We start from the raw sequence: 17156 nt of genomic DNA, 5'->3' as shown, positions 1-17156 counted from the left end.
TATACACACCGGCTTTGTGGCAAAAAAAGTGTCTCTTCCACCTCAAACGACTGAAGAAATTTGGCATGGGCCCCAAATCCTCAAGACATTCTACAGAGGCACCACTGAGAGCATATTGACTGGCTGTATCACCGCCTGGTATGGGAACTGCACCAACCTTGATCGCTGAGCACTGCAGAGAGTGGTATGGACAGCCCAGTGCATCTGTGGATGTGAACTTCCCTCCACTGAGAACATTTATAACAGCAGGTGCAGGAAGAGGGCCTGGAAGATCATCGGGGACACCAGTCACCCCATAATAAACTGTTTCAGCTGCTTCCTTCTGACAAACACTACCGCAGCATTAAAGCCAGAACCGACAGGCTAGGGGACAGCTTCTTTCTACAAGCTATTAGACTTTTAAATTCACTTGTCTGTACATTGCAACAGAATCATAACATGAAGAGTTTTACTCCCTCACGTTGTGGGATGTAAGATTTAAATAAATTCTAAATTCATCTATGAAAAAGAGTACAGTCGACCTTTCGAGCCGAACCCCTTGGGCAGGATTTCCAGCACCTGCAGATTTTCTCTTGTTTGTGAACTGATTATTGACAACAGGAGGAAGAAGTCAGAGGTCCATGAGCCAGTGCTCATTCGGGGATCAGAGGTGGAGAGGGTCAGTAACTTTAAATTCCTGGCTGTTATCGGAGGATCTGTCCTAGAATGAGCTTGTAAGTGCCAACTCAAAGAAGACTCGGCACTGCCTCGTCTTTCATAAAGGTTTGCAAAGATTCAGCATGTCATTTGAAACTGACAGTTTTTTATACAGTGGAGTGTATCCTGACTGTTACATAATGGCCAGGTATGGAAACACCAATGCCCGAGAACAGAAAGCCTACAGAAAGTGTTGAACACAGCTCAGTTCATCACAGGAAAAGCCTTCCCCACATTTGAGCACACTTTCAAAGAGCACTGCCACAAGAGAGCAGCGTCCGTCATCAAGGACCTCCACCACCCAGGCCATGCTCTCTTCTTGCTACTGCCATAGGGAAAAAGGCACAGGAGCCTGAGGTCGCACACCACCAGGTTCAGGAACAGTTATTACCCTTCAACCTTAGGTTCCTGAACCAGCATGGAGAACTTCACTCACCACAACACTGAACACAATCTGTGGATTCACTTTCAAGGACTCTACAGATCATGTTCTCATTTATTATTGTTTGCTTTTGTTTTTTCTCATTGTTTCCTTGTCAGTCTTTGTGTGCAGATTTTATTGATTTTGTTGTTTTTTTTGTTCTGATGTGAATGCCTGCAAGAAAATCAATTTCAGGGTGGTATCTGGTGATGTATCATATATGTACTTTGGTAGTACGTTTACTATCGAACTTTGCCTCAGTAATAATGTCGTGAAATCCTCAGTATAATAATGTGCCCAGACTGATTCCCTGTTTATTTACATATAAGTGCAGTTGTTAATATATTATTTATATCAAGACATGGCCATCTGAATGAATAATTTGATTAGTTGTCATGTTACAAGCAGTTTTGCTCCTTCTTGCTTATTTACCATTCTGGTGCATCATGTGTCAATCCCTTCTATCCCTTCGCTTGGCATACTACCTCATTTTTTTTCATTCAACAATATGCTGTGTTTCCTGTTTGCTCTGTTTAAATGGAATCTTAAATATGAGTAGCAGGTGTCCTGTGGTTTTTCATGATGGTGATTTAACTGAATTAATGCCTTTTTGTTTTGGTCTTCTAGCTTTATGTGGTATCGCAATTTAAGATACTGATTTCACTCTTGGGTAAGTAAAAAAATTAAAAGCTTATGTTTTACCTTTGAATCAAAGTCTGATTTTAAGAGAATTAAGCTGTTTGTAGGTTAACTGTTGTACATGAAATAAAATGGATGGGTGATTAAATTTATAAAAGAAAATTAATCATGTACATAACAATTCATTTGCTTCATTATCTTGATTGGTGTTACCTGTAGATTTTATTCTGTTGTCATAATCAACTTCACAAAATTTGCACCAAAATGTCTCTGGATGATTGCTTACAGTATCTCAAGCTGTCAGTGAGTTATCCCCATACAAATTACTTTCCACAAAAGATCATGTCTTTTGCTAAGTAGATGTTAAGGAATAAAGAAAGCAAACTGAGAAATCAGAACACTAAAAAAGGTAGCCCCGTGTCCATTAAGGGAATAGGTATTTTAGCTTTCATTCAGGTGACGAGGTTAAACCGGGCAGACTATAATTTGAGCTTGCACTCAAATCTGAAGCAAAATACGAGAAAATACTGAGATGCAGAAAATGTGATGTGTACCTTACTCAGGTTCATCACCAAAGACAGGAGGAGGCCCATCGTGTCTGAACAATCCTGTGTTGAGTGCTCAACTGCATCTCATTTCCACATTTCTTTCTCGGAGGCTGGATTTCCTAGTCCTTGAACCATCTGCTACATTTATCCATTGTGAATTTGTATACCCCTATCAAATGTCTGCTTAGCCTCCATTTTTGCTAGGAGAGCAGTCTGACCTTGTATCTAAAAACCTTCATCATGCCCAGATCTTTCCAAAAACTAGCCTTTGCCCCACTCTCTAAGACCTTGCATTTTCTTTCCTTACAAGTTCTCTATGAACCCCAGAATAGAATAGCTACAAATAACATTATTTCTTTATTTAATTACAGTAAAAACAATTTTCATCAATAATTTTAGAATGTACATTAGTAGTCCATCTATTCACTATTTCATTGCTTTTTGAGCTTTCAGAGAGACAGCTGGGCTTGGTGCAGTGATACCAGCTTCTCGACATCATCATGAATGTCACTCAGATTCCCACATTCAGTAATTTGCAGTCTGTTCTGTTGCTTTGAAAGAAGTTAGGCAACTGCACTGAAACTGCTCTCCTAAATATAATGTTAGAAAGGCAATAAAGAACATCTTGACTTTTTCCACAGTACAGGATAGATTACGGAGATTTATTTCTGCAATCAAACGTCTTGATATGATTTTTTTGAACCTCGCCTTCAGCTCAAATTCATTTTTAGTGAGATCAGTTCTTCTTCCATCCTTTGTGTTAATTCCTCATAAGTATGTAGGAATGGATTTATTACCCAATCTGGAATTTGGATCAAGAGAAAATCCTAAAATCTCTCTGACATTTCTTTAGGCATCTTCCCACATGGTCACAGTGTACTTCAAGATCATCTTCTGACATTCTTTCTTTCTCTTTCAACTCAGAGAGGCTCAGAAATTGGAAAAGGATGAAATGGCCAGTGTTGTATTTAAATAGGGTTAACTTGGACAGAAACGTGGAGACGACTGATTTGACTTTGATAAAATTCACATCATTTCCTTGCAGAAGATCAAACTTTGCAAATAATTCTGACAAATATGCAATGTTATGCCTAATATCCTTGTTGATTACTGAATGAAGCATTTGAGTCTTCAAGGAATTTTATCACAGTTTCCAAAAGCACATAAAAGTGTCCCAGGCGGTTTCCTTTTGAGTGCCACCTGACGTCTGTGTACAACAGCAAGCATTCAAACTGTTCATCATTCTCAATACAAAGCTCTTGAAATAGTCGAAAATTGAGAGCATGGGGCTTGATTTTATTTACTGCTGTGATAACAGTATTTAATGATTTGTGCAGCTGATCATTTAGGATATTTTGCAACAAGATGACAATGAATTGCATATTTACAGTTAATGGTAAATATGTTAGGTACAGCTTTTTTCAAGAAAGTAATTACCCATTGGTGGCGTCCTGTCTTTGATGGTGCCCCATCTGTTACACAATCGAGAATGTTGATGAGCAGAATGTTCTCCTCCTTGAAAAATTGCTCAACAACCCAAACTATTGACTCCCGTCTTCCTACCTGTTTCAAATCCCCTCACAAAAAAACTCCTGAAAAATGGCTTCATGTTTTATGAAGAAAACATAACCAAGAAACAAAGATTCATTGCCTGACAAAGTTGACTTACCCAACTGTGGAACAAATTCTGTTCTCCTAAGTATGTTGCACAATATGTCTTCCACATCCTCACCACATCCTCAGACTTCAAAACAGAGTTGTCTCTGCGGAATTGCTTTCGTTATTTGGTCTAGTGACTTGTGCAAAACCATACCCAGAATCTCCCTTCCTGCTGGCAGAATCAGTCTATAATGTTTCCAGGAGTATTCCTCTTTCCCTTCTTGAATAATCGGACAACATTAGCTACTCACCAATCTCCAGAACATCAGCTGTGTCATAAATATATCAGTCAAGGCCTCAGCAATCTCTTGCCTATCTCAGTAACCTAGGATATATCCCATCAGGCCCTGGGGACTAATCGATCTTAATACTCTTTACGAGATCCAACACTACCTTGTCCTTTACCTCAAAATTCCCTACAATATCATTATATTCAGCACTGATCTCCATATCCTCCACATCCTTCTCATTGGTAAATACTGATGTAAAGTACCCATTAAGGTCCTCACCCACATCCTCTGCATCCAAGCAAATGTTTCCCCCTTTATCCTTGAGTGGTCCTACCCTCTCCCTAGTTATCCTACTTGAGTGGTCCTACCCTCTCCCTAGTTATCCTACTTGCCAAGGACCTTTCATGACCCTCCCTGGCTTTCCTAATCCCATTCTTGAGTTTCTTGTTCTGGCTTCTTTATAATCCTTGAGGGCTGTGTTTGATTCTATCTTCCTGAGCTTTACATACTTTTCCTATTCTTCTTGACTAAATTCATTATCTCTCTCAACATCTGAGGTTCTCTTACTTTGCCATCTTTGTCCTTGCTTCTGTCTTATACTTTATGCAGTTGGTCTTTAAACATCTTCCACAAATCAGATATGAACTTGCCCAAAAGCAGCTGTTTCCAACTAACTCCCTAATTCATGCCTAATGTTTTCCTAATTTGTCCTGCTCCAATTTGATACTCTCCCACGAGGTTCTTTCTCAACCTTCCCCTTGAAGTCCAGTACTATCCTCCTCACAGTTTACTGTGTTTTCGAGTTTTGTGTTGTCTGCAGATTTGACAATTGTGCCCTGTCTCCCACATTCAAGTCATTAATATAAAGACGAGCAGTGGGCTTAGTACCCACTGCAGGGCCACGCCACTAGGCACTTCCATCTAGTCTAACAAATAGAGTAGTCATGCACAGTTGCTTCACGTCACTTAGCCAATGTTCTAAGCTGCAGCCTCTTTTAGTCCATAGTTCAGTCTTAATGACAAATCTGTCTTGCAGTATCTTATTACAAGTGTTTTGAAAATTCAGTTAACATCGCAGTAAGTGCACTTTCTTCATTAATCTGATCTACTTCCTCATAAAGAGGCTACACAAGTAGTCCCCTCTTCATTCCCAGAATAGTCTATAAGTTAATTGTCTATATTTTCTCTAGCATCTTTGTTTCCTTTCTGAATGAATGGAGTACCATATTTGTAGCCAAATATGCTTTACAAAGGTTCCAGCATCATTTTTTGCCCCTTTGTTTCCACCTATGAAGTCCAGTATACTTTGTGCATTATTAACTGCACTTTCAACGTGTCTGGCTATTGCCAAGATCACTCTATACCCCCTTTAATGTAGTGCTCTATAGTTTGCATTTTCTCCTCCTTTCTGCCAAAGAAATGAAATCCTTAAATTTATGAGTAATTGGAAATAATAAACTCAGAAATCCTCAGCAGTGATGAATCATAAATTTTACAGCAAAAACTCGCTGAAGATGGAAATCTGCTTAAATCACAGTAAGCTAGAGATGCTCAGCAGCTGATGAAAGGTTAACTGCTTCCCTTGCCATGAGTACTGCCTGATTTGAGATCCTCCAGAATTTTCTGTCTTTGTGAGCTTTTTCTTCCCCTTGCTTTCCTGGAAACATTGGCTTTCAAAGTTCAAGGTAAACTTATTATCAAAGTACATATATGTCACCATATATTTATGGTGCCATAACAACGCCTCTTACTAAATGTCAGTAAGACCAAGCAGCTAATTAGCCCTGAGATTTATTTTCTTGTGGGCATGCTCAGTAAATCCATAATAGAATAATAACCATAACTGAACTGATGGAAGACCGCACTAACTTGGGTGTTCAACCAGTATGCCAAAGACAACAAACTGTGCAAATACAAAAGAAAAAAAAGAGTAATAAATAAACAATAGATATCAAGAACATGAGATGGAGTCCTTGAAAGTGAGTCCTTAAGCAACAATGGGCAAGTGAGGTTAAAGTTATCCCCTCAGGTTCAAGAGCCTGATGGAAGCTCGTCAAAGTTTTAGATGACATGTCGAATCTTTGGAAACTCCTAAAAAAGGACTGAGGAATTTAAAGTTGCTGACCCTCTGCACCTCTGATGAGGAGTGGCTCATGGACCTCCTCCTGTAGTTAATAATTAGCTCTTTGGTCTTGCTGACATTGAGTAAGAAGTTGTTATAGCACCGCTCAGCCATATTTTCAATCTCTCTCCAATATTCTGATTCGTCATCACTTTTAATTTGGCCTACAATGGTAGTGCCGTCAGCAAACTTGAATATGACATTGGAGCTGTGCTTAGTCACACAGTCATAAGTATAAAGTGAGTAAGGTAAGGTTCAATTTTATATTTATTTCAGAAACCTCCTTGGGTGGCACAATAGCATAGTGGTTAGCGCAATGTTTTACAGTACCAGAGATGCAGGTTCAATTCCCGCCTCTGCCTTTAAGGACTTCGTACGTTCTCCCCGTGACTGCGTGGGTTTCCTCCAGGTACTCTGGTTTCTTCCCAATATCCAAAGGTGTACCAGTTCATAGGGTATTTGGTCATTGTAAATTGTCCCATGATTAGGCTAGGATTAAATTAGGCGATTGCTGGGCGATGCGGTTCGAAGGGCCAGAAGGGCCTGTTCCGCATTGTATGTCAATAATTAATTAGTAAAGAAAATGTCAGCACCAAATTTATCTTTCCTTTTTCTTTAACATTCTAGTGGAATCATTCCTCCCATGACACCATTTATGGTTCACTCTTTGATCATAAATATTATTACTATCCTTCTCATGCAAATGCTGGGAATATAACACCTTTGTTTCCAGAGTCCAGGTCTCTGAGCAGTCCGGGTGAAGCACCAATTTGCAGTTTAGTACAGTGCTTGCAACGTACAGTAGTGCCCCCTAGATTAGAAAAGACTAAAGACAAATGTGTGTGACTGCTTTGTGAAACATCACTGTCAGTTTGCAAGCAGACTCAAAGCTACAGGACTGTTTGGTGCTGTAATTTTCTATCCCACTCTCATTCATGACTTTTCTGGTCCTTGACTACAGTATTTCATTGAAGTATACTGGGAGCAACACCGGACTTTTAGTCTAGGCATGATACAACGTCCCTGTTTCAAAATTGGGTTCAGTGGTTTTAGGGAGTGCTTCTGTTGCTTCCACTTACACCAACTGGAAAGCTACCTGTTCGGATGAAAAGTCATGGACTGGAATACTGCCTCTGTTTCTCCATCTCCAGGTGCTACATTATCTTTTTAACTATTTCAACATCATTTGTTTTTATTTTAGCTTTCCAGCATCTTGATTTTGTAGTGTTAGCAGGTTTAATCACCCAGACCGGAACTGGTGAGATTAACAGATGCCATGTCATTACAGCTTAGCTAACTTGGCTGAAAACACAAATTGAATTTTGTACTTTTTATTTGCATGGTTAGTAAAACATGACTCTCAGAGTCAGAAAGGAAAACCGTATGGCAACAAGCCCTTTGGTCCCACCAGCACCCATTTACATTGATACTGCACTAATCATTCTCCCCATATTCCCTCATCATCTGAGCTGTGAGATGACTTCCGCTCTGCTCCTTGGTGTGCCATGTATCAAGTTTATGTCTATTAAAGGAGATACACAGTTACATGTAATTTAATACTTTTACCAGTGGTTTGATTTCATCTTCTCTGACATCCTATGATCATATGAGTGGTTTAAGGAATTGGAGCAAAACATTTGTAACTAATTCAGATCTGGTGACAGGAATTGTGAGCTTAATAAAAACTGTGCAACAGTATCTGTCATCTTGTATCACTGAGCTGTAATACAGTTGTAGCTGACATATCTCCCTTTTCCTCAAAATCTCTGACATATAACTAGTTTATAGCAATTTCTAAAATAAACCTTATTGCAAATTGTTCATGTGTATGGCATAGAAGAGCACAAAGCTTGAATTTTATCGTAAACAATGTGTTAGCAAATGGTTTGTAATGTGGTTCTAACATTTTGTTAATTATTCAAGAATTCTGCAAAATTCTTTATCAGTGGTTGAACGTAATAGTGCCTTCAGTTTAAAAAAATAGGCATTGTTTGTGCAGAAATTTAACATTAAGAAGCCAGTTAAAAAGGTAAAGTAATAATAGAATAGTGGTCGAGGTGATTGGTCCATTCTGACTGGATAATCTCAGAAGTAAAATTGGTCCTTCCTAGTGGAATGGAAATTTGAGTAAGCAGGGTTTTTTGAGGTCTTGGTGAAGAATGAGTTAAAATCAGAGACATTTAAGCCCAGACTAAAAGTGTGTCTTGAACTTTAACAATATACAGTATAGTTTATTGGAGCAGGCAGAATTGATGCTGTAGTATATACTGACTAAAATGAGATTTTCAAGCAGTTGCCAAAATAACGGCAGTAGAAGACAAATATCAATGAAATTGTTATGTAAGGGAGAAATGCTTCTAACAAAATTTAAATATATATTTCTTTTTCCCTGCAGAAAATAATATTTATGTTCATGATTTACTCACATTCCAACAAATTACAATGGTTGCAAAAGCTAAAGGTGCTAGTCTCTTCTCATGTGATTTGAAGGTAAGAGGTAACATGTGCTGCCAGTTGTACCTAGTATTATTACTGGAATAATAAATCTAAATATAATGGTCATGATGTCTACAATTTCATTTTTTTCCCAATCAGGTCTCAACCTGTAGCACTGATTTAAAATAGGGAACATTTGAATGCATGTTTCATGGCTGGTAATTTCTACCATTCTCCCACCTTACAAATGCAGAGTTAGTTGAGAAAAGGCAAAATATCTCTCCATCTCCTTCCTTCCTGTAGTATTCTACCTACCTCTTCTGATGCTGCTGCTTGTTCTGGGGTATGTTTGCCCTATCAGGTACCTTGTTCAAATGTCCTTCCATTAGTGAATCTCACCAGCCTTCCTTGGAGTTGAGAATGGATAGACTGAAAGAAGGACAGAAATAAAGAAACCACAGTCGAATAGAAGCAGCGAAGGCTGGGAAATGAAGGCTTGGAGGCAAAAAGGGTCAGAGCATGAAAAAGATTAAAAATAATTTTTATAAAATCAAACCTAAGAGCATTGTATCTTAGGCTACGTCCACACTAAACCAGATAAGTTTGAAACCAGATAGGTTTCGCGTAAAAGCGATAGGCATCCACACCAGGCATTTTTCAAAATACCTCCGTCCACATTAGAACAGATATTTGGGCGAATCTCCTTCTACTGGGCAAGCGCAGGACACACAGAAAACAAGCGAAGAGGAAACAGTATACTTGGTGGGCATTTGTCCAGTTGCAGACTAGAAAAATTTAAAAGGAAATTGCCAAACGAAAGACTTGGTGCGCGTTTGTCCAGAAACATTTCCTACTGCCATAGTCTCTTCACCGATGAAAGGGACGACAGCTACAACTAAATGCAGTAAGGCTTGTTACTGGGCAAAAGTGAAATTTGCTGTTATCTCATCTGTTTGCCTTTACTTTTGCCATGTCTTTGTGTATTACTTTGCTGTATTTAACATGTGCAATAAAACAAGTTACTGGGCAAAAGTGACAATTGCATCTATTGAATGCTTGCACAAGCAATACATTAATCATGTTACACGAGCATGGCGGTGGACAAACCCAAGTGCAGAACACGGGCGTGGGGGCAGAGTTGGGCGTGGAATCGGTTTCCAGGAGAGTCTTTACCCGAAGTCTTGGGTTTGGGGAGAATCCAGGAGCGATGCTAGACTTAAGGCTGATTTATACTTGTGCATCAACTCGTTGCTGTAGGTACGGCGACACCGCGAACCCTACGCCATAGCCTGACGCACACCTCTCCCAAAATGTAACTGCGCGTCGCAGCAACGCAGACCGCAACAACTGATTGGCCGGCTTGGTAGCATCGCATTTCCTCCTACGCTGCCATAGCTTCCCATTGGTCAACTGAAGGGCAGGGAAGGAACTCTGGCTGCAATGCTTTCCATAAAGCTTTACAGACCTTCGAAATTATGGAGGACACATTTCGCTTTTACGAAAAAAAAGATGCTCGCTTTAAACTTGTTTACCCCGAGAAAGACTACCATGACCATGAAGCCTTGCGCGGGCAGGTTGCAGAACAGCACAGACACACCAATGCACGTATAAATGCTCACAACACGCGTAGGTTACGGCGTCAAGTTGACGCACAAGTATAAATCAGCCTTTAGAACTAACAGTCCTAAGAACCATGAAACAAGGTTATTCACACCAGAGTCAATCAACGAATTGGCAGCTCCTTGTTGAGATCACAGGGTCTTTATCCTGCATTTTCTGATGGAAAGTAGGTGTGTGTAGTTAGTGGAACCTGGGAATGATTGGAAATGTTAAGTGAGGGGATTGAGGCCCAATTCCTGAGGTAAATATTAAGGTGGGGGATTGCCAGAAGGGACCATGACAAATAAAGCGCCTTGTTAAATGTATAAAACATGTCTGCATCAGTGTTATCTTGTATTTCCATACAATGTTACATTAGGCTGTTACACATCTATTGTCAGATGTTGTTGTGGTGTTGGAGGTTGCGTTCAAGAAAACAAGGAAATGTCGTGCTGCCACCACCATTTTGTTCCGGCACGTCATGACAGCGTTTTTAAAATTAGCCGGTTACCCCGTACACACTACAACGGCCAACCAACGTTTTCAGATTTGAACACTCTGGGGAGTGTTTTAGAAAAGCTCTGTTTTCGGGGGAGGAAAATGCCGTTTCAGTGTGGACGGAGGGTCAAAACGAAGAGAAAAGGCTTCGGTTACGGATTTACCCAGTATAGTGTGGACGTAGCCTTAATGTACAAAGCATTTGTAAAGAGATAATTAAACTAACAGCACGTGGGTGAATGGGTATGATTATGGAGACATAGTAGCAAGAGGAACAAAATCAAGAACTAAATATTTAGGGGTATTTGACTTTTTGAGAGGACAGGTGAAAAGGAAAAGATTATGGAGTGGCACTGTTAATGAAGGATTAGATAAATATAACTGTGAGAGGTAATATGTGCTCAGAGGATACTAACTTTAGACTGAGGTTTTTAAACAAAAGCCACGGGAAGGAAAATACTGGTTGGAGGAAGGTGGTACTACTCCCTCACACCAACTCCCTGACACGTCACCTAACTCCCCATACAGAGGCCACGCTGTAGGAAAGAGTATAATTCAAATAATGAGGCCATGTAAAAAGAACAGGAAGATAATCACGGAAGACTGTAATCTTCATGTAGATTGGATTAGTCAAGTTGAAAAGCGGAGTTACAACAACATTCATAGTGTATTTGGGATTGTTTCTTGGAGTACAATGTATGTAGATAAACCCGGGGACACACTAAATTAGATCTGATAAAGAATAATGATGTAATATGATATAATTTTGTCCTCTATTTGAGAGATAGAAACTTGGGTTAGAAGCAAATGTGCTTAAATTAAGTAAAGGGAATTACAGTGGAATGAAGATGGTGTTAGCTAAAGTGCACTGCACTGATAAATAAGGGAAGACAATAGACAAATAGTGGCTGACATTTAAAGAGGTAATTCATGGCACAGTGTATGTGTGCATGTATACTGCACAGATACACATGCTTCAGCCCAACCCCAACCAGTTCATGCCTACCACGTTGTCCACCCAGCTTATCCTGATTTCCTACATTTGACCAGATCGCACCTGAACCATCCCCTCCATGTACCTTTCCAAGTGTTTCATAAATTATACTATTGTACCTCCCTCAACCGCTTCCTCTGGCAGCTCATTCCATATGCTCATCATCCTCCGAATGGAAAAGTTGCCCTCGAGTTCCTCCAGCAGTTTACGTGAGTTGCTTTGGATTTGTAGCATCTACAGAATAACTTGTGATTACAAATTCCTCCTTCACAAGGATATGCTGATCCTGCTTAATTAGATTATGATTTCCCAAATGTATTGATATTGTTTCCTTAATTATTGATTTAAATATTTTTTCTACAATAGAGCTACTGCCTACAGATACCTGCTGCTTTGCCTCCCTTTTAGAAATGAGATTATACTAGCAGCTTTCCAATCCTCTGACACTTCTCTACAATCATGGGATTTTTGAGGAATTCTAACAATGAATTCCACTCTCTTAGCAGTCGTTTATTTTTGTATCCTGGGATGCAGACTACATGGGCCTGGAGACTTAACAGTCCTTAGTTCAAGCTGTGCCCCCTTTTTTGTTGGCTACATGGAACAGTCCATGTTCCAGGCCTTCCATGGTAATGCTCCCCAACTCTCACCGTGCTGCATTGGTGCTGCTTCATGCACCCATGCTGAGCTAGACAATTTCATCAACTTTGTCTCCAACTTCCACCCTGCCATTAAATTTACTTGCTCTATTTCTGACACCTCTTTTTTAGTCTCTCTGCCTCTAACTCTGGAGACAAACTGTGTACAGATTTTTTTTTTTATAAATTTACCAATTCCTACGATTATCTTGACTATACTGTACCTCTTCCCACCCTGACTCCTGTAAAAATGCCATTCCTTTTTTTCAGTTCCTTCATCTATACTGTATCTGTTCCCAGGATGTGGCTTTCCTTTCCAGGACGCCAGAGATGTCCTCCTTCAAAGATTCGGGTTTCCCTTCCACCACAATTGATACTGCCCTCACCCATATCTCCTCCATTTCCTGGACATCTGCGCTCACTCCATCTTCCCACTGACTTAACAGGGATAGAGTTCCTCTTGTTCTCACTTACCACCCCATGAGTCTCCACATCCAACACATCATTCACCATCATTTCCACCATCTTCAATAGGACCCTACCACCAAACACATCTTTACCTCACCCGCCGCCTCTTCCCCCCCCCACCCCCACTTTCTGCAGTGATTTCTCTGTCCGTGACTCCCTTGTCCATTCATCCCTCTCCACTAAACCCCCGTCTGGCACTTAGCCCTGCGAGGAACAGAAGTGCTGCACATGCCCATTCACCTCCAACCTCAACTCCATTCAAGGCCCCAAGCAGTCCTTCCAGGTTAAGCAATACTTCACTTGCAAATTTGTTGGGGGTTATCTGTTGTGTTACGTACCCCGTAACCCCGTGTATGGTTATGCACTTTGGCAGAAAAAATAAGCGGGCAAACTATTATTTAAATGGGGAAAGAATTCAAAGTTCTGAGATGCAACGGGACTTGGGAGTCCTCGTACAGGATTCCCTTAAAGTTAACCTCCAGGTTGAGTCAGTAGTGAAGAAGGCGAATGCAATGTTGGCATTCATTTCTAGAGGAATAGAGTATAGGAGCAGGGATGTGATGTTGAGGCTCTATAAGGCACTGGTGAGACCTCACTTGGAGTACTGTGGGCAGTTTTGGTCTTCTTATTTAAGAAAGGATATGCTGACGTTGGAGAGGGTACAGAGAAGATTCACGAGAATGATTCTGGGAATGAGAGGGTTAACATATGAGGAGCGTTTGTCCGCTCTTGGACTGTATTCCTTGGAGTTCAGAAGAATGAGGGGAGACCTCATAGAAACATTTTGAATGTTAAAAGGCATGGACAGAGTGGATGTGGCAAAGTTGTTTCCCATGATGGTGGAGTCTAGTACGAGAGGGCATGACTTCAGGATTGAAGGGCGCCCTTTCAGAACAGAATTGCAAAGAAATTTTTTTAGTCAGAGGGTGGTGAATCTATGGAATTTGTTGCCACAGGCAGCAGTGGAGGCCAAGTCATTGGGCGTATTTAAGGCAAAGATTGATAGGTATCTGAGTAGCCAGGGCATCAAAGGTTATGGTGAGAAGGCGGGGCAGTGGGACTAAATAGGATAAAATGGATCAGCTCATGATAAAATGGCGGAGCAGACTCGATGGGCTGAATGGCCTACTTCTGCTCCTTTGTCTTATGGTCTTATGGGTTGCCAAACCAGCAGAAATGGATCACTCAGTTGGAGTCTGGATTACTGGAACTAAGAAAGTTTTATTAAAGAAATAAGCAACACGGTACTCCAATCAAAAGGATAATGAATACAACAGTTCAGCAATAATAAACACACATGTACACAGAAACTAGGATAATAGGATCAATCAAGCTGTATCGTCGTCTAGGGGTAAATGACCAGTTTCAAAGTGACGCAAAGTTCAGTTCAATTGAGTTCAGTTCAGTTCACAGTAATCACTGCTGTGGAGAGAGAGAGAGAAAGCGAATAAATATTCAAAAACGGCTTCCACACAGACCTTCGATATTCCTCGCAGTCAGCTTTCGGGCGAGCCCTTTGTAATGTCTTCTGAGGTCACCGACTGTGACCCCTCCATTCCTCTACAGTGAACCTGGCACCCAGGCAAGGGCGGACACACACCAGGTTCCTGCCGATCGTTCCTTTCCACCCTGTGCGTCTATGGCTTGGTCCCGCGACCAGCCCTCCAAAAACTCCCACCAACTTGTGGGAGACGCACTGCTTCCAGGGTCTCGTTACCTCGGGGTGTCATGTGTGTGTTGCCTTAGCGAACCTGTCCCTTTTTATCCCCCTGCTGGGGTATCGCCTGTCCATCACTTCAAACAGTTCAGGGTTCAAAGAGGAGCCGATCTTGACAGCTCTCAGACCGTGTCTCCTTCTGTTAAACTCTCCCGTCCCTTCATTAACATCTCCAAATGCTGCTCCATTGTTTTTCCTTATCTCTCTTTCTCCTGAAGAGAGGTGGCAGACCAACTGCTGATCCCACTGGTGCCAGCACAGGACAGTTAACATCTTAGTCTATGTGTACTTCCGTCACAGTTGTATCCAGCGCTCACGATGTGGCTTCATCTACATTGGTGAGACCTGGTACAGATTGGGACACTGTTATGTCAAGCCCCTCCATTCCACCTGAAAAAAGTAGGATTTCCTGGTGACCAACCATTTTAATTCCTGTCCTCATTCCCATTCTAACATTTTGGTCCATGACCTCCTCTGATGTCGTGATGAGACCACTGTCAGGTTGGAGGAACATTTCATATTCCAACCAGGTGGCCTTCAACTTGATGGCATGAACATCGATATCTTCAACTTCCCCATACCCTTTCCTTGTTCTTCAATTTCCTACACTGGTTTTTACCCCTTCTGTTCACCTGGCTATCAGCTCCCACTGGTGCCCCTCCTCCTTCCCTTCCTTGCATGGTCCACTCTCCTCCCCTACCAGATTCCTTCTTCTCCAGCCCTTTACCTTTTCCACTTATTACCTCCCAGCTTCTTACTTCATCCCCGCCTCTCCCACCCACCTGACTTCACCCATCTCCTTCGAGCTTGTACTCCTTCACTTTCCCCCCACCTTTTTATTCTGGCATCTTATCCCTACGCAGTTCCTTTCCAGTCCTGATGAAGTGTTTTGGCCTGCTGTCTGACCTGCTGACTTTCTGCAACATTTTGTGTGTTTTGCTCTAGATTTCCAGCATCTGCAGAATGTCATGTGTTTATGATTTGCTGCTCCCCTATAAAGTCTTTTCAAGGTATGCCTACCCTGAAGAATTTTATATCTTCTTTTGAATGGAATTTCAGTGAGATCCTCTCTCACTACTCCCCTGCTGTGATCTCTGCTACCCACCAACTCTGTGGCTTTCTGCTTACTCAGATTCACTAACCCAGCCACATATTATATCCTTCCTGGAAAGTTATCTTGCCACCATCTTGTTATCAGGTTCCCTCTTCTCCAGCCCTTTACCTTTTCCACCTATCCACACCCAGATTCTTACTTTACCTCCACTCCCCAACCCACCTTCTAGCACCTTCTAGCTTGTCATCCTCCCCCTCCCACCACCTTATTCTGACATCTTCTCCCTTCCTCTCTAGTCCTGACGAAGGGTCTCAGCCCAAAACGTTGATTATTTATACATTTCCATAGATGCTGTCTGACATGCTGAGTGCCTCCAGCATTTTTTTGTGTGTTGAAGGGGAAATTTGAAGTGTTTTTGAGGAACTCTTGACCAGAGTAAATAGGAGAGGAAGAAGCCATCAGGAAGAAGGTACAAGAGCTTTGGGACTCACACCACCAGGTTCAGGAATAGTTGTTACCCGTCAACCATCAGGCTCTTGAAACAAAAGGGTTAACTTCACTCAACTTGACTTGGTCCATCATTGACATGTTCCCACAACATAGGGACTCACTTTCAAGGACTCTTCATCTCGTTCTCGATATTTATTGCTTATTTATTTATTATTATTATTCTTTCTTTCCTTTTGTATTTGCAGTTTGTCTTTTGCACTCTGGTTGAACACCCAAGTTAGTGCGGTCTTGCATTGATTCTACTGTGTTTGTTATTCTATTATGGATTTATTGAGCATGCCCACAGGAAAATGAATCTCAGGGTTGTATATTGTGACATATATACTTTGATAATAAATTTACTTTGAACTTTGAAGAGAACTAGTAAAGATGTTTGCACTTTCAAAAGCATTGCACAAAAGGTTAAGTTGCAAGTTAAGAACATATTAGTGTGGATGGAGATGTAGCTAACAGTCAGGGTGCAGTCACTGGGTATAAGGGGATCATTTTCAGTTTGCCAGCCATTGACCAATGTGTACCAAGATTGACAGCAAGGCCACAACAGTGATGACTTTGAATTGAATTGACTATTTCTTACATCCTTCGCATACGTGAGGAGTAAAAATCTTTACGTTATGTCTCCGTCTGAATGTGCAAATTATGGTAATTTGTAATAAATAGTATGTACAGTAAGATATACAACAGAAGTCAATATAGCTTAGTAATACCATTGTGTCAGCGTGAATTAGTCAGTCTGATGGCCTGGTGAAAGAAGCTGTCCCAGACCCTGTTGGTCCTGGCTTTTATGCTGCGGTACCGTTTACCAGATGGTAACAGCTGGAACAGTTTCTGGTTGGGTGACTCGGGTCCCCAGTGATCCTTCATTTTGCATTTTACACACCTGTCGCTGTCGACTTGAAGGGGAAGACGCAAGTGCACAGTAATCAG

At 41.2% G+C, this 17156-nt stretch overlaps 1 protein-coding gene across 2 annotated transcripts in view; it reads left to right on the top strand.

Moving 5' to 3' along the window:
• The window catches only part of vps39 (VPS39 subunit of HOPS complex), a 128547-nt gene that overhangs the window by 36577 nt on the left and 74814 nt on the right, over positions 1–17156 (top strand). For both annotated transcript variants that reach the window (XM_072264657.1, XM_072264664.1), the window contains exons 4-5: positions 1745–1787; positions 8711–8805. In XM_072264657.1, the coding sequence (XP_072120758.1) occupies positions 1745–1787; positions 8711–8805 (138 nt within the window). The remainder of the gene's footprint in view (positions 1–1744; positions 1788–8710; positions 8806–17156) is intronic.

The sequence above is a fragment of the Mobula birostris genome, chromosome 1, assembly GCF_030028105.1.
Source record: "Mobula birostris isolate sMobBir1 chromosome 1, sMobBir1.hap1, whole genome shotgun sequence".
NCBI classification, from domain to species: Eukaryota; Metazoa; Chordata; class Chondrichthyes; order Myliobatiformes; family Myliobatidae; genus Mobula; species Mobula birostris.
This window is presented reverse-complemented; position numbering and strand designations above follow the sequence as displayed.